The following is a 27907-nucleotide window of genomic DNA, read 5'->3' on the forward strand; positions in this document are numbered from 1 at the left end:
CTGGAGCCCAAGGCCAGAACCACTCAGAAATTCAGATACTCAAGAGTTTTTGGTAATGGACACTGAACTGCACCAGAAAGAGGCCCTTACCCACTGACAGTAAGTTGCTGTAATTCTCCAGCATCACATCCATGTACAGGATCCTCTGGGAGGGGTCCAGCTGCTCCCATTCCTCCTGAGTGAAGTCCACAGTCACATCCGTGAATGAAACAGATTCCTGAAATGGCATATTGCTATTCATTCTGAAATGACCAACATTGGGTAATGTAGAAAGGATATGTGAAAACTTATTCTCACCTTGTTATAAAACAGTCATTCACTGTGAAAATTTATATAGAACACCAACTATAGATCTTCACGGTTTTGTCATATTTCCAAAAAAAATTTTTATAATAGAGCATTTATTTAGATTCCCTTATATCTCCAGCACTATCACATCTGACAGGCATCTAAGATTAATAAAACACTCTTCTCTGAAAATGTGTATACGGAGATAAATGCATAAATATGCAGTATTTAGTGTTACTAGAGCAGAGCAGAGATGATGCTCATATAGGTACTTCTGTGGTATCAAACCAGACAGTATTAAAGAATTAATTAGGCTGCCTGGATGGCTCAGTGGGTTAAAGCCTCTGTCTTCGGCTCAGGTCATGATCCCAGGGTCCTGGGATCGAGCCCCGCCTTGGGCTCTGCTTGGCAGGGAGCCTGCTTCCCTTCCTCTCTCTGCCTGCCTCTCTGCCTCCTTGTGATCTCTGTCTGTAAGATAAATAAATAAAATCTTTAAAAAAAAAAGTAAAATGTTAGGCATAACCTAGAAATGGGATCAAATACTTGCAAATCATCTGATAAGGGGTTAATATCCCAATATACAAAGAACTCCTTGCGGAGAAAAGGGAATCCCAGTGCACTGTTTGTGGTAATGCAAACTGGTACGGCCACTAAGAAAGCCAGTGGGAAGCTGCCTCCAGAAGCAGAACCACCTCCTGATCCAGCACTTCCACCTGTGGGTGTTTATCCAGAGAAAACAAAAACACTCACTTGAAAAGCTACATGCAGGGTGCCTGGGTGTCTGCCTCTGGCTCATGCCATGATCTCAGGATACTAGGACAGAGTCCAGCACTGGGCCCCCTGCTCAGCAGGAAGTCTGCGTCTCCCTCTGCCCAGCCCCCCGCCACTCATGCATGTACTCTCTCTCCCAAAAATAAATCTTAAGAGAAAAGGAAAAAAAAAAGATACATGCACTCCCACGTTCACTGCCACCTTATTTACAACAGCCAAGATATAAAAACAACCTCCATGTCCAAGGCTTGACGAATGGAAAAGGAAATGTGACACATACATACAATGGACTATTATTACTCAGACATAAGAGAAAATCTGGTCACTTGTGACAACATGGATTCTGAGAGTATCATGCGAAGCAAAATAAGTCACAAAAAGACAAATACTGTATCACCTCACCTGGATGTAGAATCTAAAACCTCCCGAAACAACCAAGCTCACTGATACAGAGAACAGACTGGCTGCCAGAGTGGAGGGTGGGAACTGGGCAAAGTGGAGGAAGGGAGGTCAAAAGGCACAAACTTCCAATTATTAGACAAGACGTGCAGACGGCACGTGCAGCACGGGGACTAGAGTTAGCAAGACTATCCTGCATATTTGAAAACTGTTGAGTTCTCGTCACAAGAAAAAAATTACAACATGTATTGGTGATGGATGTTTACCAGACTCACTGAGGTGATCATTTAGCAATATATGCCAGTATCAAATCATTACACTGTACCCATGAAACAGTCCTATGTCATTATACCTCAAATACAAAATTTTTAAAAAATGTTCACAGTCCCATTTTACATTAAGAGCCCAAAGACAAACGTTCATCAACAGTAGACTGATTTTCTGTGTCTATTAGAACTGAGTCCTATAAAGCAGTGAAAATGAACTAATTCCAGCTACACAGGGAAGATTTCATAAGAGCTTCAAGAATCTGGGTAATTTCTATTTCTTGGCCTGAATGGTGGCTATATAGGTTTTATTAACCTACATCCACGTGGCCAAGTGACAGGTACAATAAGAACTTTCACATGGCTGCCAGACCAACAAAGGGGATAAGCCTTTGGCACTACATTGACTCAAGTTACAGTAATTTATTTTGGAAACAAGGTTTTTTCTTTTCAAGATTTTATTTAAGAGCGAGAGAGAGTGCATACATGGCATGAGATGAAAGAGCACAAGCAGAGAGGCAGAGGCAGAGGAAGCAGCAGCGCCCGTGGAGCAAGGAGCCCAATGCAGAACTCAATCCCAGGACCCAGGCATCATGACCCAAGGGCAGATGCCTAACCATCTGAGCCACTCGGGTGCCCTGAAGGAACTATAACTTAGAAAAGTGCCATTTTCCATACGTATACAAACAACTCAAAAAACTGTTGATAAAACACAATTCTGATACCACAGCATTAAAAGGTACATCAAACATGACTGACTTCAAAGACTTGCCAAGACAATATAGTTTCCATCTGGAATGAATCTGGTGTTCTGGGGAGAAAGCCGATGGCCATGAGTAGGGGTGTGCCGGGCATACTTGGCATCCAGAGCCAACCATTTTTTACTACCCCTTCTTCAACTCTTCAAACTGTTAGATCTTCCTTAACTTACGATGTGGGGTTACATCCTGATAAATCCACCGTAATGTGAAAACACTGTAAGCTGGAAATGCATCTAGTCCACCTAACCCACTGAACAGTGGAGCTTAGCCTACTGTAAACATCAGAACACTGATGTTAGCAGACATGTACGCAAAATCATCTAATTCAAAGCCTATTTTATAATAAAGCATTGAATATTTCATGTAATTTACTGAATTCTGTACTGAAAATGATAAACAGAATGATTGTTTGGGGTGCAGAATGGTTTTAAGTATATTGGTTGTTTACCTTCTTGACTGTGTAGCTGACAGGGAGCTGTGGTTTGCGGCCGCTGCCCAGCATCACAAGTATATGCTCCCACGTACCCTTAAGCCAAGAAAAGTTCAATATTCCAAGTACAGTTTCTACTGAATGCGTACTGCGTTCACAACATTGTAAGGTAAAAAAAAATCATGAACAATCTCATGCTGGGAACTGTCTGTATATCTAAACTGTCACCTCCCAATTTACTTTTGAGTACAGGAATCTTCTTTAACCTATGCACATTCTATTCTGAATCTTTCATCTTCAGTTATGACCTTTGATTCCTTTGGCCTCTGATTCTTCCTGTCAGTGCCCCTCTTAGATCATACCTCCAAAATCTAGATTACACTTGTCCCCATCTTTAAAAGCCTTGCCCTACTGACTTCTCACCATCTCTCATTGGTAACTCCTAGCCTTGGGAAAAGTTGTAAGAAAAAACGACAGGAAGGTCTGAGTGCTACAAATGACTTAGTGGTGCTGCACACGTTTGCAGGTAGCCTCATCAGCATTATTCACGACACCGTCTAGGATTCTTCAGCCACTTGGCGGGAGCAGAGAATGCAGGCGGTGGGTCAGTGCCTGAGATCAAGGCCACGGAGGGTCAACAATCATAGTGCCAACATTTTCTCAGTAGTAAAAACTTATTCCTTTATCATATCACTTCTGAAATTACAGTTCACATAACAGAATCACTAGGAAATTTCCAAGGGACTAAATTAAGTACTAGGGACACAAAACACAAGATCAGTCTTCATCCGGATAGGCAAGCTAGAGAACCCGTCAAGTTCTTTCTTTGCCTACTGTTCACACTGCCACCCCAATTATTACAAAAGCCTCTTATTTTCTGTCTCCCCTTATTCTCATTTACCCCACATTCTACAGCTAACATCATTTTCCTAAAGAATAGTTCTAGTACACGATTAGCTTGGGAAGACAGAATCCTTCCTTACCCACTGAAAACTAATAAACAATGACCAGTTCAGTGTTCAACATCATTCAAATTTCTTTTCCATCCCTCTTTCCCATGGCTCTCCTCTCTAGGCAAAGATCCTTCCGGTAAGATCACATCCTACATCACTTCGATGTGATCCTTCCATACTGTGAGTCCCTGATTGGTTTTAAATCCTGGGTATTTTGTTTCTATCTCTTGTGGCAGTTTTGCCTTGCTTTCTTTTGTTAAGTGTGTTTTATTCCTTCCATTATCCCTCCTAGATGCTAAAATTTTTTAGACCAGAAATTATACCTTGCTCATCTTTATATTCCTGTTAGCACAAAGTACCTAAGTATATGTCAGGCACAAACAAACAAAATAATGCTGAGTTGAATGGAGTATTCAACTTTGGTTTTCATGATCTTCTTCTTCCTGAAGAGACACGCCACATAATTCCTACAGCAACATCCTAATTAGCAAGCCAAAAGAACAGAGCATCTCAGTTGTTCATACTCAGATTATGTAAAGATTTTGGTACTACACGGGGAACCCTAATATCTGGCTCATTTTCCTGAGATGTCATGCTCCAGTATGCTTGTCTCTTCATTAAAAGTGTTTTATTCAATTTGTAATCTACATGATTCCTAGATCAATTCTGGCTCTATTTGTACGTGGCAATATATTTGATCTAGGTATCAGTTTTACTAGTGGTTAGCTTTTCGGCATCCAGGATATGATCACTACATTCATGGAGTAAGTGTAAGTGAAATCATCACATTTTCAGCATAATGTAAGTAGAGACATACAATATGACTCATCACCCAGGCATAAGTCATGGGCTACGTAACCTCTCACAAAAGAAAGGAACAGCACAGAGTAAAATTGCACAGGAAAAAAAAAGAGTGTTAGAAAAGATGCTTTAAAAGTATGTAACTGGATTTGACAGCAGGTTAGACACTTCTAGAAAATGATGAGAAAACTGGATGGGTCAGTAAGGAATCTAGACCAAAATGGAGGAAGAATAAAGGATGGGCAACACATCGAAAAGACTAAAAGATCCATGGGACAAACTAAAAAGGCCTAATATACTTGCAGTTGGGAGTCCCAGTATAAGAGGCAAAACGCAACAGAACAATACTTGAAGACACAGTGGCTTACTTAGATTTTTCCAAAACAGTTCACACATCAGAACACTGAACACCATTAACCCCAAGAAGAACAAATAAAAAGAAAATCATATTTATTCACATCATAAAACTGCTAACAATCCCAGAGAAAAAAGATGTACTGTCTACAAAGGCACAATAAAACCAACAGCTGACTTTTCAACAGAAACAATGTAAGCCAGAAAACAGAATATCACCAAAGTACTGAAGATACTAGAAATTGAATTGGCAAATTTTCCATAAAGGAAAATAGTAAATGTTTTCAATTCTGCAGGCCACATGTAGTCTGAACTACAACCAATCAAGTCTGCCACTGTACCATGACAACAGGCACAGGAAGTATGTAAACAAATGGGCATGGCTGTGTTCCGATAAACTTGATTTGTGGACACGGAAATGGGAATTTCATACAATTTTCATACCATAAGATACTATTCTTTTGGTTTTTTTCCCTAGCCATTAAAGGAATGTAAAACCACTTTTACTTGTGGGTCATACAAAAAGAAGGCTGAAGGGCATTTGGCTCACGGGCATTAGTTTAACAACCTGATCTAAAATGATGGTTACTGGGCGCCTGGGTGGCTTAGTCATTAAGCCTCTGCCTTCGGCTCGTGTCATGATCCCAGGGTCCTGGGATCGAGCCCTGCATCAGGCTCCCTGCTTGGTGGGAGGCCTACTCCCACTCCCTCTCCCACTCCCTCTGCTTGTGTTCTCTCTCTCGCTATGTCTCTGTCAAATAAATAAATAAAATCTTAAAAAAAAAAATGATGGTTATTGGGGCACCTGGGTGGCTCAGCCATTAAGCGTCTGCCTTCAGCTCAGGTCATGATCCCAGGGTCTTGGGATCGAGCCCCACGTCAGGCTCCCTGCTTAGTGGGGAGACCATTCCCCCTGCTTGTGTTCCCTCTCTCTGTCAAATATATAAATTTTTTAAAAATCTTAAAAAAAAAAAAATGATGGCTCCTAAATAATAAATGTCAGGTAAATGTTAGGTATTTTTACTACTATAAAATGGTATGAACCATAAAGAGGACAGTTAAATCTGGTAAGAGTCAGTTGAATGCAAAAAGCATCAAGGAGCAAATAAGAGAGCAAAATATGTTGTTAAAATAAGTGTATAAAGGATGTGGGAAGGAGGTTTTTAAATAATTAGCTGAAACTAATTTTTGGATTCCAGCAATCTGGGAGTTGTAGCAGAAAGTATTGTGTGTGGGGAGAAAATACAAATTGTAACTAACTTCTTAAACTTTGTTAAATATAAGCACCAAGGGGCACCTGAGTGGCTCAGTGGGTTAAAGCTTCTGCCTTTGGCTCAGGTCATGATCCCAGGGTCCTGGGATCAAGCCCCACATCACATTGGGCTTTCTGCTCAGCAGGGAGCCTGCTTCCTCCTCTCTCTGACTGCTTCTCTGCCTAGTTGTGATCTCTGTCAAATAAATAAATTTTAAAAATATATATAAGCACCAAAAGAGTAAGCTAACCCTTTTAAATTTTTTAGAAGATGTTATTTATTTGATAGAGCAATCACAAGTAAGCAGAGAGGCAGGCAGAGAGGGGGAAGCAGGCTCCACACTGAGCAGAAAGTCTGATGCGGGGCTAGATCCCAGAACCCTGAGATCATGACCTGAGCCACGCAGGTGCCCCAAGCTATATCTTTTTTAAAAGAATGGAAATAGCGGTGCCTGGGGGGCTCAGTAGGTTAAGCGTCTGACTCTTGGTTTTGGCTCAGGCTGAAGGCAGACGCTCAGGGGCCTGAGATAGAGTCCTGTACTGGGCTTTGCACAGAGTTGGCTTGAAATTCTCTTCTCCCTTTCCTTCTGTCCTTCCCTCATTCCCTCTCTAAAATAATACAGAAAATCCAAAAAAAAAAGTAAAGAATGGAAATATATTTTGACAGACCAGTAGAGGAAGAAAAGTGCTACAAGTGCCAAAAGGAAGACAATCCGTAATCAGAATAAAAATAGAGTAAACACTTAATAAAAAGTTAAGATCCTCAGAGAAGATTTCTTTTTAAAGGTTTATTTAGGGGCACCTGGGCGGCTCAGTTGTTAAGCATCTGCCTTTGGCTCAAGCCTCGCACCGGCTCCCTGCTCAGTGGGGAGCCTGCTTCTCCCTCTCCCACTCCCCTGCTTGTGCTCCCTCTCTCGCTGTCTCTCTGTCAAATAAAGGAAGAAAATCTTAAAAAAAAAAAAAGTTTATTTATTTTAGAGGGGAGGGGAGGGGAAGAGGGAGGAAGAGGGAGAAAGAAAGAAACTCACACATACTTCACAGAGTGCGGAGACTTTCATGGGGCTCAGGCTCATGATTCTGAGATCGTGACTGGAGCGGAAATCAAGAGCCATGCTTGACACTTAGCCAACTCTACCACCCAGACTGCCCCCAGATAATTAAAAACCAAACAAAAAACCACATACTTTTTACAAAAAGCAAAGTTGAATAGTAAAGCTTCAAAATAAAAGGCACAGAAAAACTGGCACAGGAACATTAATAATTTAAAAAATCAACAGAATTCCAAAAATATGTATAGGCCACAACCTATGCATTCTATTTAATGCATACAAAAGAATGCAAAAAAAAGAGAAGTGACTACACCTGCACAAAACTTGTAATAGTGGCTACCTCTAAAGTGAGGAGACAAGCTTTTATGGTCAAGAAGACTTTAACATTGAATAAGGTGACTTAATACCAGGAGCGACAGCCTGCTAGGGAGATCAGAACCATGACAGTAAGAAAGACTGAGACAGAATTCACATATCAACTATGTAATGTAAAGACAAAACTTACATATATATACATGGTATATACATTATATACATATAGTATCTCTCTCTAGTGTACATACATATTATATATACACACAGAAGGGGAGCAAACAAGCCAAGATTGTCTTGACTACTGGATACTGTAATAGGTCAATAGTTATCAGGCTGAACCACATTGAAATTGATGCCCATCAACTATTCTGACATACAAATATTGCAATTTCATACAGCTCAAACCTAGTACAATTGTACTTCTCTGCACTTTCACACCTCACAAAATCAAACACAAAAAGGTGACAAAAAAATCTTAAAAACTATCATGCAAACAATTAAAGACAAATCAGAAAACTTAAAAATACTGGGTATGAAGAGAAAAGGATATAAGTTTCTGGAGAGAACTCAAAGGTCACATTCTGTTAAGCAGAAAGGCATTTGGACTTCATGCCTACAACACTGAAAAGAAATCACTTTAAAATTCTGAGAGAGAAAAACAGTAATAAAAGCTGGGCCAATATATAAAGTAATTTGCAGGCACTGGAGAGCAACCACTGCAGGGCTACAATTACAGAAAGAACAGTGAATATGAGGGGAGCCCCACATTCAAATGATGATAAAAACCCTGAAAAAAAAATCAATATTGAATTCTACATACAACAAAAATGTCCCTAAATGTGTCTTCTCTAAACAGGAGCACAGAGAAATAGAACCCAAGCAGCAAGTGGCACTGTTGCTACATTAAAAAAAAATAAAAATTAGCATGTGGGTCTGCAAAGCAACTGAGATTTGGGGGTAAGGTGATGAAGATAAAGAAGACATAGAGAAGGGGCTCTAAAATACCACATAGGAGTGCCTGGGTGGCTCAGTGGGTTAAGCATCTGCCTTCGGCTCAGGTCATGATTCCAGGGTCTTGGGATCGAGCCCTGCATTGGGCTCTCTGCTCAGCAGGGAGCCTGCCTCCCCCACCTCTTTCTGCCTGCCTCTCTGCCTACTTATCTCCCTCTGTCAAATACATAAATAAAATCTTAAAAAAAATAAAATTCTGCATAAAAATTCACCTCAGATCTCTGGGTGGTTCCTAGTATGTGCAGGCAGGGCAAGCCTCTAGGAGAACTAGAACTATAAATGGCATCAGTTTTGTTCTCCAGGTAGTTAAGTTATTGACAAAACAAAACTTAATACTCTTCAGAGGGAGTTATGTATTATACATGTGTCAGCAAATAAACAAAAATTACTAGAAAATATATGAAAAACCCAAAAAAGCAGTGATAAGACAAGAAATAAGAGATGAACAGTCAACAGTATATATGTAGAGCTAATCCATGAATTAGAGTTACTACAGAAGACTGAAGATTAAAGTAAAATGTAAAAGAATACAGAGAGGGGCTCTTGGCTGGCTCAGTCTTTAGGGCGTAGGACTCTTGATCTTGGGGTCATGAGTTCAAGCCCTTTGTTGGGGGTGGAGTTTACTTAATAGAAAAAAAATAGAGAAAAAGATGGATAATGTAGATAAAAATATGGCAATATTTCAACAAAGAACTGGAATCTACAAAAAAGAGGCAAATGGACATCACAGAACTGCAAAGTGTACTTTTTAACTGAAATTAAAAACTCATTGTATAGACTTAACAGCAGACACGACACAGAAGACCAGAACTGTGCACTTGAAGGTAGGCCAATAAGCTGACATCCAGGCTAACACAGGAAAAAAATGGAGGAAAACTCAAAACATAAGAAATGTGAAGTATGGCCAAAAAAACACATTATTGCTTAAAATGCTGAAAGCAAAACCAAAAAAAGTGATGTGTAGTCTCACAAGAAAAGGGGGGAAAAAGGGACAGAAACAATATTTGAAGAATAATACCTGAGAATTTTACAAATGTGGTAAACGGCATCAACCACAAATCTAAAATATTCAATAAAGCCCAGGCAGAATAAACGTAAGACAATCATACCTAGACACATCATACTCAAACTGGTGAGGGCCAGAGAAAAAAAGAATATCTTAAAAGTATTTTAAAAGTACCCTAAAGAAAAAGATCCCTTTCCTTCAGGGAACAACAAAAAAAAAAAATGAAGACTTATTTCTTAACAGAAATCACAAAAGTGAGACAAAAACAGAATGTCATCTTTAAAGTACTGAAAGAGGGGCGCCTGGGTGGCTCAGTGGGTTGAAGCCTCTGCCTTCTGCTCAGGTCATGATCCCAGGGTCCTGGGATCGAGTCCCGCATCGCACTGGGCTCTCGGCTCAGCAGGGAGCCTGCTTCCCTTCCTCTCTCTCTGCCTGCCTCTTTGCCTACTTGTGATCTCTGTCTGTCCAAAAAAAAAAAAAAAAGTACTCAAAGAATGTTCCAGAGAATCCATCAGGTCCTGGGCTCTTGTTTTTTGGGAGGCTTTTGATCACTGCTTCAATCTCGTTACTAGATATTAGTCTGTTCAAGTTGTCAATTCCCCCCTGATTCAGTTTTAGAAGTTTATAGGTTTCTAGAAATGCATCCATTTCATCTAGGTTGCTTAACTTATTGGCATATAATTGTTGATGATAATTTCTAATGATTGTTTCTATTTCCTTGGTGTTAGTCATGATCTCTCCCTAAACATTCAAAGAAGAAATAATACCTATTCTCCTGAAGCTGTTTCAAAAAATAGAAACAGAAGGAAAACTTACAGACTTTTTCTATGAAGCCAGCATTACCCTGATCCCCAAACCAGGCAAAGACCCCACCAAAAGAGAGAATTTCAGACCAATATTCCTGATGAATATGGATGCCAAGACTCTCAGCAAGATCCTAGCTAATAGGATCCAACAGTGCATTAAAAAGATTATCCACCATGACCAGGTGGGATTTATTCATGGGATGCAAGGGTGGTTCAACATTCACAAATCAATCAATGTGACCGAACAAATCAGTAAGAGAGAAGAACCACATGGTCCTCTCAGTTGATAGAGAAAAAGCATTTGACAAGACACAGCATCTGTTCCTGATTAAAATGATTCAAAGTATAGGGATAGAGGGAACATTCCTCAACTTCATAAAATCTATCTATGAAAAACCCACAGCAAATATCATCCTCAATGGGGAAAAGCTGACAGCCTTCCCTTTGAGATCAGGAACACAAGGATGCCCACTCTCACCACCCTTGTTCAACATAGTACTAGAAGTCCCAGCAACAGCAATCAGACAACAAAGAGAAATAAAAGGTATTCATATTGGCAATGAAGAAATCAGACTCTCTCTCTTCACAGATGACATGATACTTTATATCATGTTATAAATGTTATATATATAACATATATAAATATTCTATATATCTTTTGGGAAAACCCAAAAGACTCTACCCCCAAACTACGAGAACTCATACAGCAATTCAGTACTGTGGGAGGATACAAAATCAGTGTACAGAAATCAGTTCCTTTCTTATTCACTAGAAAAGAAAATATAGAAAGGGAAATTAGAGAATCGATTCCATTTACTACAGCACTGAGAACCATAAGATACCTGGGAATAACCCAACCAAAGAGGTAAAGGATCCGTACTCAAGGAACTACAGAACACTCATGAAAGAAACTGAAGAAGATGGGGCACCCCTGGTGGCTTAGTGGGTTGAGCCTCTGCCTTCAGGTCAGGTCATGATCTCAGGGTCCTGGGACTGAAGCCCTGTGTCAGGCTCTCTGCTCAGCGGGAAGCCTGTTTCCCCCTCTCTCTCTGCCTGCCTCTCTGCCTACTTGTGATCTCTCTCTGTCAAATAAATAAAATCTTTAAAACAAAAACAAAAACAGTAGTACTGATAAGTATATTGTGTTTGTTAAAAAAAAAAAGAAATTGAAGAAGACACAAAAAGATGGAAGACCATTCTACGCGCATGGATCGGAAGAATAAACATTGTTAAAATGTCTGTACTGCCTAAAGCAATCTATACTTTCAGTGCCATCCTGATCAAAATTCCACCGGCATTTTTCAAAGAACTGGAACAATCCTAAATTTGTATGGAACCAGAAGAGACCCCAAATTGCTAAGAAAAAGAAAAACAAAACTGAGGCATCACGTTGCCTGATTTCAAGCTTTACTACAAAGCTGTGATCACCAAGACAGCATGGTACTGGCACAAAAACAGACACAAAGACCAGGGGAACAGAGTAGAGCCCAGATATGGACCTGCAACTCTATGATAAAATAATCTTCGACAAAGCAGGAAAAAATATACAGTGGAAAAAAGACAGTCTCTTCAATAAATGGTACTGGAAAAACTAGACAGCTATGTGTAGAAGAATGAAACTCGACCATTATCTTACACCACACACAAAGATAAACTCGAAATGGATAAAAGACCTAAATGTGAGGCAGGAATCTATCAAAATCCTAGAGAAGAACATAGGCAGTAACCTCTTCGACAATGGCCACAAGAACTTCTTTCAAGATATGTCTTCAAAGGCAACGGAAACAAAAACGAAAATGGAACTTTTGGGACCTCATCAAGCTCAAGCTTCTGCACAGCAAAGGAAACAGTCAACAAAACAAGGAGGCAACCTGTGGAATGGGAGAAGATATTTGTAAATGATACTACAAAGAGCTGATATCCAAGATCTATAAAGAACTCTTCAAACTCAACACACACAAAACAGATAATCATGTCAAAAAATGGGCAGAAGAGGTGCGCCTGGGTGGCTCAGTGGGTTAAAGCCTCTGCCTTCGGCTCAGGTCATGATCCCAAGGTCCTGGGATCAAGCCCCACATCAGGCTCTCTGCTTAGCAGGGAGACTGCTTCCTCCTCTCTCTCTGCCTGCCTCTTTACCTACTTGTGATCTCTGTCTGTCAAATAAATAAATAAAATCCTAAAAAAAAAAAAAAGGCAGAAGACATGAACAGACACTTCTCCAAAGAAGACATACAATGGCTAACAGACACATGAAAAAATGTTCATCATCATTAGCCATCAGGGAGATTCAAATCAAAACCACATTGAGATACCATCTTACACCAGTTAGAATGGCCAAAATTAACAAGACAGTAAACAAGTGTTGGAGAGGATGTGGAGAAAGGGGAACCCTCTTACACTGTTCAAAGGAATGCAAGCTGGTGCAGCCACTTTGGAAAACAGTGTAGAAATTCCTTAAGAAATTAAAAATAGTTCCCTATGACCCTGCAATTGCACTACTGGGTATCTACCCCAAAGATACTGATTCAGTGAAAGGAAGGGCCATCTGTACCCCAGTGTTCATAGTAGCAATGGCCACAGTCATTCCAAACTGTGGAAAGAACCAAGATGCCCTTCAATGGACAAATGGAAAAGAAGATGTGGTCCATACATACAATGGAGTATTATGCTTCCATCAGAAAGGATGAATACCCAAGTTTTGTATCAAAATGAATGGGACTGGAGGAGATTATGCTGAGTGAAATTAAGTCAAGCAGAAAGAGTCAATTATATGGTTTCACTTACTTGTGGAGCATAAGGAATAACACGGAGGACATTAGGAGATGGAGAGAAGTGAGCTGAGGGAAATTGGAGGGGGAGACAAACCATGAAATACTGTGGACTCTGAGAAACAAACTGCGGGTTTTGGAGGGAAGGGGGTAGAGGGTTGGGTGAATCTGGTGGTGGGTATTATGGAGGCATGTATTGCATGGAGCACTGGTGTGGTGCATAAAGAATGAATTCTAGAACATTGAAAAAAAATAAAATTTTAGAAAATGAAAAAAATAATAAAGTACTGAAAGAGGGGCTTGGGTGGCTCAGCGGGTTAAACCTCTGCCTTAGGCTCAGGTCATGATCTCAGGGTCCTGGGATCGAGTCCCGCATCAGGCTCTCTGCTCAGCTGGGACCCTGCTTTTCCTCTCTCTCTCTGCCTACTTGTGATCTTTGTCTATCAAATAAATAAATAAATAAATAATCTTTTAAAAAAAAAAAAAAAAAAAGTACTGAGAGAAAAAACAAACCCTAGAATTCTTTCCCCAGGGAAAATATTTTTCAAAATAAAGGTAAAATAGGGGCACTGCCTGGGTGGCTCAGATGGTTGGATGTCTGCCTTCAGTTCAGGTCATGATCTCCAGGTCCTGGGATCAAATCCCATGTCAGGCTCCCTGCTCAGTGGGGAGTCTACTTCTCCCTCTACCTCTGAACCATACTGAACTTCCTCTCTGCTTGTGTGGCGTGCACTCTCTCTCTCAAATGAATAAACAAAATCTTAAAAAAAAAAAAAAAAAGTAGGGGGGCATGGGTGGCTCAGTGGGTTAAGCCTCTGCCTTTGGCTCAGGTCATGATCTCAGGGTCCTGAGATCGAGTCCCGCATCGTGCTCTCTGCTCATCAGGGAGCCTCCTTCCTCCTCTCTCTCTGCTTACCTCTCTGCCTACTTGTGATATCTGTCAAATAAATAAATAAAATCTTAAAAAAAAAAGGTAAAATAAAAGGCATACATAGAGATAAATAAAAGCTGCAATTCATTGCAATTTAATATATACTGCTCTTGGATCATATTGAGGTGGTATAGTATATATATTTTTTTAAGATTTAATTTATTTGTCAGAGAGAGAGAAAGCACAAGCAGGGGAAACAAAAGAGGCAGAGGGAGAAGCAATGTGGGACTCAATCCCAGGACCTCGGGATCCCAATGTGGGACTCGATCCCAGGATCCCAGGATCATGACCTGAGCCGAAGGCAGACGCTCAACCAATGGAGCCACCCAGGTGTCCCCAGGTTGTAAAATATTAATTCAAGATGATTAGTAAAGTATATAAGCCGTAATCCCTACAGAAACCACTTAAAAAATACAACACAAAAGCACTAATCAAAAAAAGGCAGGTATGGCTGTATTTCTATAACCACAGAAGGGCATTCCAAAATGACAGAAGGGTAAAACCACCAGGAAGACAGAGCAATTATAAATGCACACACACTCAATAACACAGCTTCAAATTACATGAAGCAACACCAGAGAGAACTAAAGCAACAAATGGACAAATACACATTCATACTATCTTATCATGCAAGTATCACAACAGAAGGAAGACATTGTCACAAATGCAAAGTCTACAAAACATATTCTCTCACATACCCTCTCTTAAGAAGATACTGGAGAATGAAAGTATTCTAGTAAAACAACAGTAACCCAAATAAGACAAAAGACATGGGAAGGGGCAAAAAAACGATCAATATCAGAGCCGAAGGAAATCCCTAGGCAAAGTTTCAAGGAGACTGCAGGATGGCATTGATTCTCTACTGATACCAAACTGCTTGTCATAGAGATTGTAATAGTTTGATTCAAAAGCAAGAATTTTTTTTAAAGATTTTATTTATTTATTTGACAGAGATCAGAAGTAGGCAGAAAGGCAGAGAGAGAGAGAGGAGGAAGTAGGCTCCCTGCGGAGCAGAGAGCCCAATGCGGGGCTCGATCCCACAACACCGGGATCATGACCTGAGCTGAAGGCAGAGGCTTTAACCCACTGAGCCACCCAGGCGCCCCCAAAAGCAAGCATTTTGAGGGTTGTCATAAACAAGATGCCTACCGCACTGTATCACCTTTTCAACCTGAGGGCAGAATGCCTGGGTGAGCCTGGCCCAGATTCTTAGCCATATGTGGTCTGACTTGGTTTGAACATGTAGTGATGGCATGTATTTTTCCCCTCCACACCAAGCTGCCCTAGATCAGATGAAGACACTCACTTCTTGTGTTCTGCTATAATCTACTCCTGAGAGGTGGCTGTTGCCCAGTGAGCTAAGAAATAAAGAATACAGAGCAACCCACTTGCTCTAATTATATTTCTACCAGACATTCTATACCTGATCCACACTTTGACCCTGCCAGATGGCCCAACTATGTGAGCCTATGTTTTCCTATCTTTCTCATGACCTTGCCAATGACATCTCCAAATGGGATTTTTGGAAACTCTCAGAAAAGCTGAAGCCAGACTATGACAAAGAGTCTCTATTCAGCTCATTTTCTCCTAGAAATCTTTACCCAATACAGCAAAATTTCTAGATACAATTAGACTTATGCTTACTTGATCATTTTTGCCATATTACTCCCCAGTAAGGTTGTATCATTTTAGACTATCACTAATAACACACGAGTGGTTACATCTCTTTAGTAAAAACTGGCTAATGTAACTTGAAAAAACAATGATTACCAAAAAACATATTTACCCAAAAGAGACAAAGGTAGTGATCTGAAGGGGCACCTGCACTCCAATGTTTATAGGAGCAAAGTCCACAATAGCCAAACTATGGAAAGAGCCTAGATGTCCATCAACAGATGAATGAAGATGTGGTGTATGTATACAATGGAATATTACTCAGCCATTTAAAAAAACCCATGAAATCTTAACATTTCTATGTGGATGGAACTAGAGGATATTATGCTAAGCAAAATAAGTCAATCAAAGAAAGACGGGTATCATATGATTTCACTCGTATGTGGAATTTAAGAAACAAAGCAGAATCATAGGAGAAGGGGAAGAGAGGGGAAAATTATATAAGATGAAATCAGAGAGACAGACAACCATAAGAGACTCTTAACTATGGGAAACAGCCTGAGGGTTGCTAGAGGGGAGGTGGGTTGGGGGATGGGGAAACTGCATGATGGGCATTAAGGAGGGCACATGATGTCATAAGAACTGGGTATTATTCACAACTCATGAATTACTGAACTCTACCTCTGAAACTAATAACATACTATATAATAATTAATTGAATTTAAATAAATTTTTCTTAAACCGCTCCCCAAAAACAAAAAACACCCAAGTCTTGACAAAGGGAACACGGGTGCATAAAAGGACATCTTTAGATCTTATTGTCTGGAAGGAAAAGAAAAAACCCCACCAACCAGAAAGAAAATTATGCAAAACAAAGTAACATAAATTCCAGTTATAGTTTCTCAAAACTGAATTTTATATTGATTAGGAATATATATAGATAAGCTACAAAATCTTTAAAGAAAGGAGGGGAATAATTCACAGAAATATCAAGATACTGGCTACCTACTAGGAGGACTGAATCAGAAAATGTATCATAAGGAACACAGAATGTTTTGCTTTTTTAAAAATTTTATTTGAGAGAGCGCCTATACGTGCACCAGGGCAGAGGGGCAGAAAGAGAGAGAAAAGCAGGCTCCCTGCTGAGGAGGGAGCCCGATGTGGAGCTCGATTCCAGGACCTGGGATCAAGACCTGAGCAGAAGGCAGATGCTTAACTGAGTAAGTGAGTCAGGCGCCCCAGAGAATGTTCTGTTTCTTAACTCGGGTATGGTACATGGATGCCCATTTTATTATTAAGGCATCCATATTTATTTATTTTTATTTTCTTAAAGTCATTTATTTGACAGAGAGAGTGAGCGAGCACAAGCAGGGAGAGCAGCAGAGGCAGAGGGAGAAGCAGGCTCCTCACTGAGCAAGGAGCCAGATGAGGGACATGATCCCAGGACCCTGACAACATGCCCTGAGCCGAAGGCAGACGCTTAGCCAACTAAGCCACCCAGGCACCCAAGGCATACATATTTTACACATTGTTGTAATGTATATAAAGAGTATCACAAAGCTTTAAACAGTCCTCTGTATATATGTTACATTATACAATTTAAAAAAATGAGGAAACTTCTGATATGGAGACTTCAGACATTGAGTGATAATACAAAACTGAGAGAATGAAAAGACAAGCCACAGATAGGGAGAAAATCTCTGCAAAACACATACCTGAAAAAGGACTGGTATCCAAATTCTATAAAAGAACTCTTAAAAATCAACAATATGAAAGCAAACAGCCTGATTTAAAAATGGGCCATAGACCTTCACAGACAATTCATCAAAGAAAATATAGAGATGGCAAGTAAACATAGGAAAACATGCTCAACATCATGTCATACAGGAATTTCAAGTTACAATGAAATATTGCTACATACCTATCAGAATGGCCAAAATCCACAACACTGACAGCAACAAATGCTGGCAAGCTATATGGAGCAACGGGAATTCTCATTCACTGCTCATAGGAATGCTAAATGGCACAGACACTTTGAAAGACACTGGCAGTTTATTACAACACTAAACACACCCTTACCATATGGTCTAGCAATTACACTCCTCTATAGTTACTCAAGTTATTTTATCTCCTGCAAATGAATGTTTGTAGCACCTGTCATAACTATCAAAACTTGGAAGCAACCATTCAATAGGTGAATGGATAAATACATGTCGGTACAACCATATAACAGAATATTATTCAGTGGTAAAATGAAATGATCAAGCCATGAAAAGATATACAGGAAACTCAAATGCATATTTCTAAGTGAAAGAAACTAATGGTTACATACTGTATGATTCCAACTATATGACATTCTGGGAAAGGCAAAACTGTGCACACACTAAAAAGATCAGTGGTTTCCAGGGGCTCAGGGAGAGGGAGATCAGGATGAATAGATAGGCCAGGAAACTATTCTAGGAAACTACAGTGGGGAATACTTGTCATATAATGTCAAAATCTATAGAGTGTACAACACCAAGAATGAACCCTAATGTAAACTACAGATTTTGAAGTGTCCATATTGACTCGTGAATTATAACAGGTATACCACATTAATGCAAGATGTTAATAAGGGTAAACTGTGTGGAAGGAGTGAAGGAGTATATGGGAACTCTACTTTTTGCTCACATCTTCTGTAAATTCAAACTGCTCTAAAAAAATGAAGTCTAGAAGGGCCTCAGTCATTAAGCATTTGCCTTTGGCTCGGGTCATGATCCCAGGATCCTGGGATCAAGCCCTGCATTGGGCTCCCTGCTCAGTGGGAAGCCTGCTTCTTCCTCCCCACTCTCCCTACTTGTGTCATCCCCCTCTCTCTGTCAAATGAATAAATAAAATCTTTAAAAAAAAAAGAAAAAACCTTGAAGTGTATTAAGTAAAAACAAAATAAAACTCATATAGGGCACGTGGGTGGCTCAGATAGTTAAGCATCTGCCTTCAGCTTGGATCATGATCCTGGGGTCCTGGGATTGAGCCCCACATTGGGCTCCCTGTGCAGTGTGGACCTGCTTCTCCCTCTGCCACTCCCTCTCATTGTGTTCCCTCTCTCACTTACCCTCTCAAAAAAAAAAAACAAAAACAAAAACAAACAAAAAAAAAACTTTAAAAAAAACCACATATAAACAAACCAGCACAATTAATATGCTATCTTAAAATAACCTAAACGTGGACTTGTATAAATAGGTACATATAAACTCTGGAAAGCTAGTCAAGAAAGTAATGACAGTAGCACTCGTGGAGGCTATTGGAGAATTTAAATACACACCCAGAGATTTACTGAATTCTTTGGCATCATACTAATTTGATTGAAAAAATAAAATACACACAAAACCCTGCATTTGCAGTGAAGAATGCGATATAAAACAACCAGAGACAAAGATGGTGGAGAAGTAGCAGGCTGAGAATAATTCAGCTAGCAGGAGATCAGCTAGAGAGCTTATCTAAAGATTGCAAACACCTGCAAATCCATCAGCAGATCGAAGAGAAGAAGAACAGCAATTCTAGAAACTGAAAAACAATCACTTTGTGAAAGGTAGGACTGGCGGAGAAGTGAATCCAAAGCAACGGGAAGATAGACCCCGGGGGGAGGGGCCGGCTCCCGGCAAGCGGCGGAGCAACGGAGCACAAAATCAGGACTTTTAAAAGTCGGTTCCGCTGAGGGACATCGCTCCAGAGGCTAAACCGGGGCGAAACCCACGCGGGTTCAGCGTGGCCTCAGGTCCCGCGGGGTCACAGAAGGATCAGGGGTGTCTGAGTGTTGCAGAGCTTGCGGGTATTGGAGCGAGAAAGCCGGCTGCAGAGACAGAGCCGACAGTAAGCTCAAAGCTCGAAGTTGCCTTGAATCGGTCGCAGGCTCGGTGAGCTCGGAACGCGGCCGGAGGTCAGGCAGACGGGAATTACTGGGTGCTGTTCTCTGAGGGCGCACTGAGGAGTGGGGCCCTGGGCTATCGGCTCCTCCGGGCCGGAGACCAGGAGGCTGCCATTTGTATTCCCGTCCTCCGGAACTCTACGGAAAGCGGAAAGCGCTCAGGGAACAAAAGCTCCTGAAAGCAAAGCCGAGCAGATCACTCAGCCCGGCCCCTGGTAAGGGCGGTGCAATTCCGCCTGGGGCAAAGACACTTGAGATCACTACACCAGGCCCCTCCCCCAGAATATCAACAAGAAATCCAGCCAAGACCAAGTTCACCTACCAAGGAGTGCGGTTTCAATACCAAGGAGAGCAGCAGAATTCCAGAGGAGGAGAAAGCAAAGCACGGAACTCATGGCTTTCTGCCTGTGATTTTTTAGTCTTGCAGTTAAAGTAATTTTTTTCTTTTTCATTTTTTTCTCTACTTCTGCTAAATTTTTAAAATTTTTTTTAATTTTTAAAAATTTTTTAAAAATTTTTTTAACTTTTACCCTTTTCATTTTTAACTTTTTTTAACTAGTTTATCTAATATATATATTTTTTCTTTTTCATACTTTTCTTTTTTCGTTTTCTTTTTTTAAATTCCTTTTTTTTTTTTTTTCTTTTTTTTTGAACCTCTTTTTATCCCCTTTCTCTCCCCTCACGATCTGGGTTCTCTTCTGATTTGGTTAAAGCATATTTTCCTGGGGTTGTTGCCACCCTTTTAGTATTTTACTTGCTCCTTCATATACTCTTATCTAGACAAAATGACAAGGCGGAAAAATTCACCACAAAAAAAAGAACAAGAGGCAGTACCGAAGGCTAGGGACCTAATTAATACAGACATTGGCAATATGTCAGATCTAGAATTCAGAATGACAATTCTCAAGGTTCTAGCCGGGCTTGAAAAAGGCATTGAAGATATTAGAGAAACCCTCTCGGGAGATATAAAAGCCCTTTCTGGAGAAATAAAAGAACTAAAATCTAACCAAGTTGAAATCAAAAAAGCTATTAATGAGGTGCAATAAAAAATGGAGGCTCTCACTGCTAGGATAAATGAGGCAGAAGAAAGAATTAGTGATCTAGAAGACCAAATGACAGAGAATAAAGAAGCTGAGCAAAAGAGGGACAAACAGCTACTGGACCACGAGGGCAGAATTTGAGAGATAAGTGACACCATAAGACGAAACAACATCAGAATAATTGGGATTCCAGAAGAAGAAGAAAGAGAGAGGGGAGCAGAAGGTATACTGGAGAGAATTATTGGGGAGAATTTCCCCAATATGGCAAAGGGAACGAGCATCAAAATTCAGGAGGTTCAGAGAACGCCCCTCAAAATCAATAAGAATAGGCCCACACCACGTCACCTAATAGTAAAATTTACAAGTCTTAGTGACAAAGAGAAAATCCTGAAAGCAGCCCGGGAAAAGAAGTCTGTAACATACAATGGTAAAAATATTAGATTGGCAGCTGACTTATCCACAGAGACCTGTCAGGCCAGAAAGAGCTGGCATGATATTTTCAGAGCACTAAATGAGAAAAACATGCAGCCAAGAATACTATATCCAGCTAGGCTATCATTGAAAATAGAAGGAGAGATTTTAAAGCTTCCAGGACAAACAAAAACGGAAAGAATTTGCAAACACCAAACCAGCTCTACAGGAAATATTGAAAGGGGTCCTCTAAGCAAAGAGAGAGCCTACAAGTGGTAGATCAGAAAGGAACAGAAACAATATACAGTAACAGTCACTTTACAGGCAATACAATGGCACTAAATTCATATCTCTCAATAGTTACCCTGAACGTTCATGGGCTAAATGCCCCAATCAAAAGACACAGGGTATCAGAATGGATAAAAAAACAAAACCCATCTATATGTTGCCTCCAAGAAACTCATTTTAAGCCCGAAGACACCTCCAGATTTAAAGTGAGGGGATGGAAAAGAATTTACCATGCTAATGGACATCAGAAGAAAGCAGGAGTGGCAATCCTTATATCAGATCAATTAGATTTTAAGCCAAAGACTATAATAAGAGATGAGGAAGGACACTATATCATACTCAAAGGGTCTATCCAACAAGAAGATCTAACAGTTTTAAATATCTATGCCCCCAACGTGGGAACAGCCAACTATATAAACCAATTAATAACAAAATCAAAGAAACACATCAACAATAATACAATAATAGTAGGGGACTTTAACACTCCCCTCACCGAAATGGACAGATCATCCAAGTAAAAGATCAGCAAGGAAATAAGGGCCTTAAACGACACACTGGACCAGATGGACATCACAGATATATTCAGAACATTTCATTCCAAAGCAACAGAATATACATTCTTCTCTAGTGCACATGGAACATTCTCCAGAATAGATCACATCCTCGGTCCTAAATCAGGACTCAACCGGTATCAAAAGATTGGGATCATTCCCTGCATATTTTCCAGACCACAATGCTGTGAAGCTAGAACTCAACCACAAGAGGAAGTTTGGAAAGAACCCAAATACATGGAGACTAAACAGCATCCTTCTAAAGAATGAATGGGTCAACCGGGAAATTAAAGAAGAAGTGAAAAAAATCATGGAAACAAATGATAATGAAAACACAATGGTGCAAAATCTGTGGGACGCAACAAAGGCAGTCCTGAGAGGAAAATATATAGCGGTACAAGCCTTTCTCAAGAAACAAGAAAGGTCTCAGGTACACAACCTAACCCTACACCTAAAGGAGCTGGAAAAAGAACAAGAAAGAAACCCTAAGCCCAGCAGGAGAAGAGAAATCATAAAGATCAGAGCAGAAATCAATGAAATAGAAACCAAAAAAACAATAGAACAAATCAACGAAACTAGGAGCTGGTTCTTTGAAAGAATTAATAAAATTGATAAACCCCTGGCCAGACTTATCAAAAAGAAAAGAGAAAGGACCCAAATAAATAAAATCATGAATGAAAGAGGAGAGATCACAACTAACACCAAAGAAATACAAACAATTATAAGAACATACTATGAGCAACTCTACGCCAACAAATTTGACAATTTGGAAGAAATGGATGCATTCCTAGAAACATATAAACTACCACAACTGAACCAGGAAGAAATAGAAAGCCTGAACAGACCCATAACCAGTAAGGAGATTGAAACAGTCATTAAAAATCTCCAAACAAACAAAAGCCCAGGGCCAGACGGCTTCCCGGGGGAATTCTACCAAACATTTAAAGAAGAACTAATTCCTATTCTCCTGAAACTGTTCCAAAAAATAGAAATGGAAGGAAAACTTCCAAACTCATTTTATGAGGCCAACATCACCTTGATCCCAAAACCAGACAAGGATCCCATCAAAAAAGAGAGCTATAGACCAATATCCTTGATGAACACAGATGCGAAAATTCTCACCAAAATACTAGCCAATAGGATTCAACAGTACATTAAAAGGATTATTCACCACGACCAAGTGGGATTTATTCCAGGGCTGCAAGGTTGGTTCAACATCCGCAAATCAGTCAATGTGATACAACACATCAATAAAAGAAAGAACAAGAACCATATGATACTCTCAATAGATGCTGAAAAAGCATTTGACAAAGTACAGCATCCCTTCCTGATCAAAATTCTTCAAAGTGTAGGGATAGAGGGCACATACCTCAATATCATCAAAGCCATCTATGAAAAACCCACCGCAAATATCATTCTCAATGGAGAAAAACTGAAAGCTTTTCCGCTAAGGTCAGGAACACGGCAAGGATGTCCATTATCACCACTGCTATTCAACATAGTACTAGAAGTCCTAGCCTCAGCAATCAGACAACAAAAGGAAATTAAAGGCATCCAAATCGGCAAAGAAGAAGTCAAACTATCACTCTTCGCAGATGATATGATACTATATGTGGAAAACCCAAAAGACTCCACTCCAAAACTGCTAGAACTTGTACAGGAATTCAGTAAAGTGTCAGGATATAAAAATCAATGCACAGAAATCAGTTGCACTTCTCTACACCAACAACAAGACAGAAGAAAGAGAAACTAAGGAGTCAATCCCATTTACAATTGCACCCCAGACCATAAGATACCTAGGAATAAACCTAACCAAAGAGGCTAAGAATCTATACTCAGAAAACTATAAAGTACTCATGAAAGAAATTGAGGAAGACACAAAGAAATGGAAAAATGTTCCATACTCCTGGATTGGAAGAATAAATATTGTGAAAATGTCTATGCTACCTAAAGCAATCTACACATTTAATGCAATTCCTATCAAAGTACCATCCATCTTTTTCAAAGAATTGGAACAAATAATCCTAAAATTTATATGGAACCAGAAAAGACCTCGAATAGCCAAAGGGATATTGAAAAAGAAAGCCCAAGTTGGTGGCATCACAATTCCGGACTTCAAGCTCTATTACAAAGCTGTCATCATCAAGACAGCATGGTAAAAAATAAATAAATAAAAATAAATAAATAAATAAATAAATAAATAAAAGACAGCATGGTACTGGCACAAAAACAGACACATAGATCAATGGAACAGAATAGAGAGTCCAGAAATAGACCCTCAACTCTATGGTCAACTAATCTTTGATAAAGCAGGAAAGAATGTCCAATGGAAAAAAGACAGCCTCTTTAATAAATGGTGTTTGGAAAATTGGACAGCCACGTGCAGAAAAATGAAATTGGACCATTTCCTTACACCACACACAAAAATAGACTCAAAATGGATTAAGGACCTCAATGTGAGAAAGGAATCCATCAAAATCCTTGAGGAGAACACAGGCAGCAACCTCTTCGACCTCAGCCGCAGCAACATCTTCCTAGGAACATCGCCAAAGGCAAGGGAAGCAAAGGCAAAAATGAACTATTGGGATTTCATCAAGATCAAAAGCTTTTGCACAGCAAAGGAAACAGTTAACAAAATCAAAAGACAACTGACAGAATGGGAGAAGATATTTGCAAATGACATATCAGATAAAGGACTAGTGTCCAAAATCTATAAAGAACTTAACAAACTCAACACCCAAAGAACAAATAATCCAATCAAGAAATGGGCAGAGGACATGAACAGACGTTTCTGTAAAGAAGACATCCAGATGGCCAACAGACACATGAAAAAGTGCTCCATATCACTCGGCATCAGGGAAATACAAATCAAAACCACAATGAGATATCACCTCACACCAGTCAGAATGGCTAAAATCAACAGGTCAGGATATGACAGATGCTGGCGAGGATGCGGAGAAAGGGGAACCCTCCTACACTGTTGGTGGGAATGCAAGCTGGTGCAACCACTCTGGAAAACAGCATGGAGGTTCCTCAAAATGTTGAGAATAGAACTGCCCTATGACCCAGCAATAGCACTACTGGGTATTTACCCTAAAGATACAAACGTAGTGATCCAAAGGGGCACGTGCACCCAAATGTTTATAGCAGCAATGTCCACAATAGCCAAACTATGGAAAGAACCTAGATGTCCATCAACAGATGAATGGATAAAGAAGATGTGGTATATATACACAATGGAATACTATGCAGCCATCAAAAGAAATGAAATCTTGCCATTTGTGACAACATGGGTGGAACTAGAGCGTATCATGCTCAGCGAAATAAGTCAAGCGGAGAAAGACAACTATCATATGATCTCCCTGATATGAGGAAGTGGTGATGCAACATGGGGGCTTAAGTGGGTAGGAGAAGAATAAATGAAACAAGATGGGATTGGGAGGGAGACAAACCATAAATGACTCTTAATCTCACAAAACAAACTGAGGGTTGCTGGGGGGAGGGGAGTTGGGAGAAGGGGGTGGGGTTATGGACATTGGGGAGGGTATGTGCTTTGGTGAGTGCTGTGAAGTGTGTAAACCTGGTGATTCACAGACCTGTATCCCTGGGGATAAAAATATATATTTATAAAAAATAAAAAAATTTATTAAAAACAAACAAAAAAAAAACAACCAGAGACAAACTGATAAATCCACAATGTCTGGGGATGTTGTCCAAAACACCATTTATGTGAAGGTCCATAAAATTTATTCAGAACTAATACCAGAGAACCAAGGACATAACACTCACATAATCAATTCAAGACAACTCGTTTGCTTTTTGGCTGCTAGTATTGATCAACCATTCTTACTGTTTTCCTTTCTATTCTATTTCACCTTTCTCTGGGTCCTTATAAACTTCCTCAGATGCACTGAAAAATAAAGTTGGGAAAAACAATCAACTCACCTGGGATTTGTTCATTTTTTGCAGTATTTGGGTGAAGGCCAGAACTATGAAGGCAGAACTGGAAGAGAGAAAAAGGAAGATATTGTTATTAGTGATGTGATCTGCCTTAGAACCCCTACAAACCCCTACAATCCCTACAAACAGTAGTTTATAGAGCTTTACATATCACTGGGGGAAACACCACCTACTGGGATAGTCCCTTGCCTCTTCAGAATGGACAGAAAGGGGGTACTTGGGTGGCTCAATCAGTTGAGCAGCTGACTCCTGATTCTTGATAAAGCAGGGAATCTGCTTTAGGATTCTCTCTCTCTCCCCCTCTGCCCTCCCCCTATTCACAGTCTCTCTCTCTCTCAAATAAATAAATCCTTTTTAAAAATAAATTACCCAGGGGCGCCTGGGTGGCTCAGTGGGTTAAGCCGCTGCCTTCGGCTCAGGTCATGATCTCAGGGTCCTGGGATCGAGGCCCGCATCGGGCTCTCTGCTCGGCGGGGAGCCTGCTTCCCTCTCTCTCTCTCTGCCTGCCTCTCCATCTACTTGTGATCTCTCTCTGTCAAATAAATAAATAAAATCTTAAATAAATAAATAAATAAATTACCCAAATGAAACACAAAGACAAAGCAGAATGAAAAATTAGAGAATCCAAAGGCTGTGGTACAGTATCAATCAGCCTAACAAACACGTCACTGGAATCCCAAAAGGAGAAGAGAGATTGGGACAGAAGTTTTGAAGACATAATGACTGAGAATTCTCCAAAAAAAGGAATGATACCAACGATAGATCCAAGAAGCTCAAATAATTTATCCAAATAGGATAAATAGCAAGCCAAACCATATGCAACACAACATATTCAAACCACTGACAACTGAGGTTAAAGAGAAAGTCTTGAAAGTAGCCAAAGGGAAAACTGACACATTATATAGAGGACCAAGATAAAGGGTCACAGCCAATTTTTCCTTAGAAACTATACAAGCCAGAAGATAATGCAGTGACATCTGTAAAGTACTTTAAAAGGGGGGAGGGGGGCATCTATCAACCCAGTATTCTATACCCAGCAAATATATTCTTCAAAAAATGAAACTGAAATCCAAACCTTTTTGAACAAACAAAAACATAGAGAACTCATTACCAGCAGACTTGTACTACACAAAATATTTAAAGCAGTTCTTCAGGTAGAAGGAATATGATAAAACCAGACAAAAACCTAGATCTACACAAAGAAATAAAGATCTCTGGGAGTAGTTAAAATAAAGATGACTCTAAAGGAACCTTTTCTTACTTTTAATCACTCTAAAGGATAACTGATTTGTCAAAAAGTAGTTTCGAGGGCTTACGGCATAGGCAAAATACATGACAATAGCACAAAAGATGGGATGATGAATTGGGAGTATATATATATATATAATCTTATATATAAAGCAGTATAATATTACTTAAAGGTCCACTGTGAATTAACTCCAGATTTACATTATAAACTCTAGAGCAACCACAAAAAAAATTTTTTAAGACATATAAATTATAAGCCAGTAGTGGAGGGAAAAAATGAAATCATAAAAGTACCCATTAATCCAAAAGTAGAAAAGGAAGAAAATAGGAACAAAAACCAAATAGGACAAGTAGAAAAAACTAGCAAGACAGTAGGTTTTAATCAAACCACACTGATAATTGGTATAAATACACCAATGAAATGACAGAGGCTGTCCAACTGGAAAAAAAAAAAATCAAGGCCAAACTATGTGCTGTTGATACACAGTTTGAAACATAAAAACATAGCTAGATCAAAAGTAAAAGGATGGGGGCGCTTGACTGACACATTGTCTTTGTCTGACTCTTAGTTTAGGCTCAGGTCACAATCTCGGGGACCAAAGATGAAGCCCCACATGGGGCTCCATGCTGAGCAGAGTCTGCTTGTCCTTCTCCCTATGCTTCCCCTCCCCCCCACATGATCCTTCTCTGTCCCTCTCTAGAACGAATAAAAATCTTTAAAAAAAAG

General features: G+C 39.9%; 1 protein-coding gene across 5 annotated transcripts in view; it reads right to left on the reverse strand.

The window, feature by feature from the left end:
• The window catches only part of ZFP1 (ZFP1 zinc finger protein), a 41225-nt gene that overhangs the window by 4189 nt on the left and 9129 nt on the right, over positions 1-27907 (reverse strand). For 3 of the 5 annotated variants that reach the window (XM_044255722.1, XM_044255719.1, XM_044255720.1), the window contains 2 exons: positions 25918-25975; positions 91-217 (listed from right to left, as the gene is read on the reverse strand). In XM_044255722.1, the coding sequence (XP_044111657.1) occupies positions 91-217; positions 25918-25932 (142 nt within the window). In that variant the 5' untranslated portion in view covers positions 25933-25975. Of the gene's footprint in view, positions 1-90; positions 243-25917; positions 25976-27907 lie in introns of all 5 variants that reach the window. The other 2 variants (XM_044255718.1, XM_044255721.1) reach the window with 2 other exon arrangements.

This window comes from Neovison vison, chromosome 7 (assembly GCF_020171115.1).
Source record: "Neovison vison isolate M4711 chromosome 7, ASM_NN_V1, whole genome shotgun sequence".
Lineage (NCBI taxonomy): Eukaryota > Metazoa > Chordata > Mammalia > Carnivora > Mustelidae > Neogale > Neogale vison.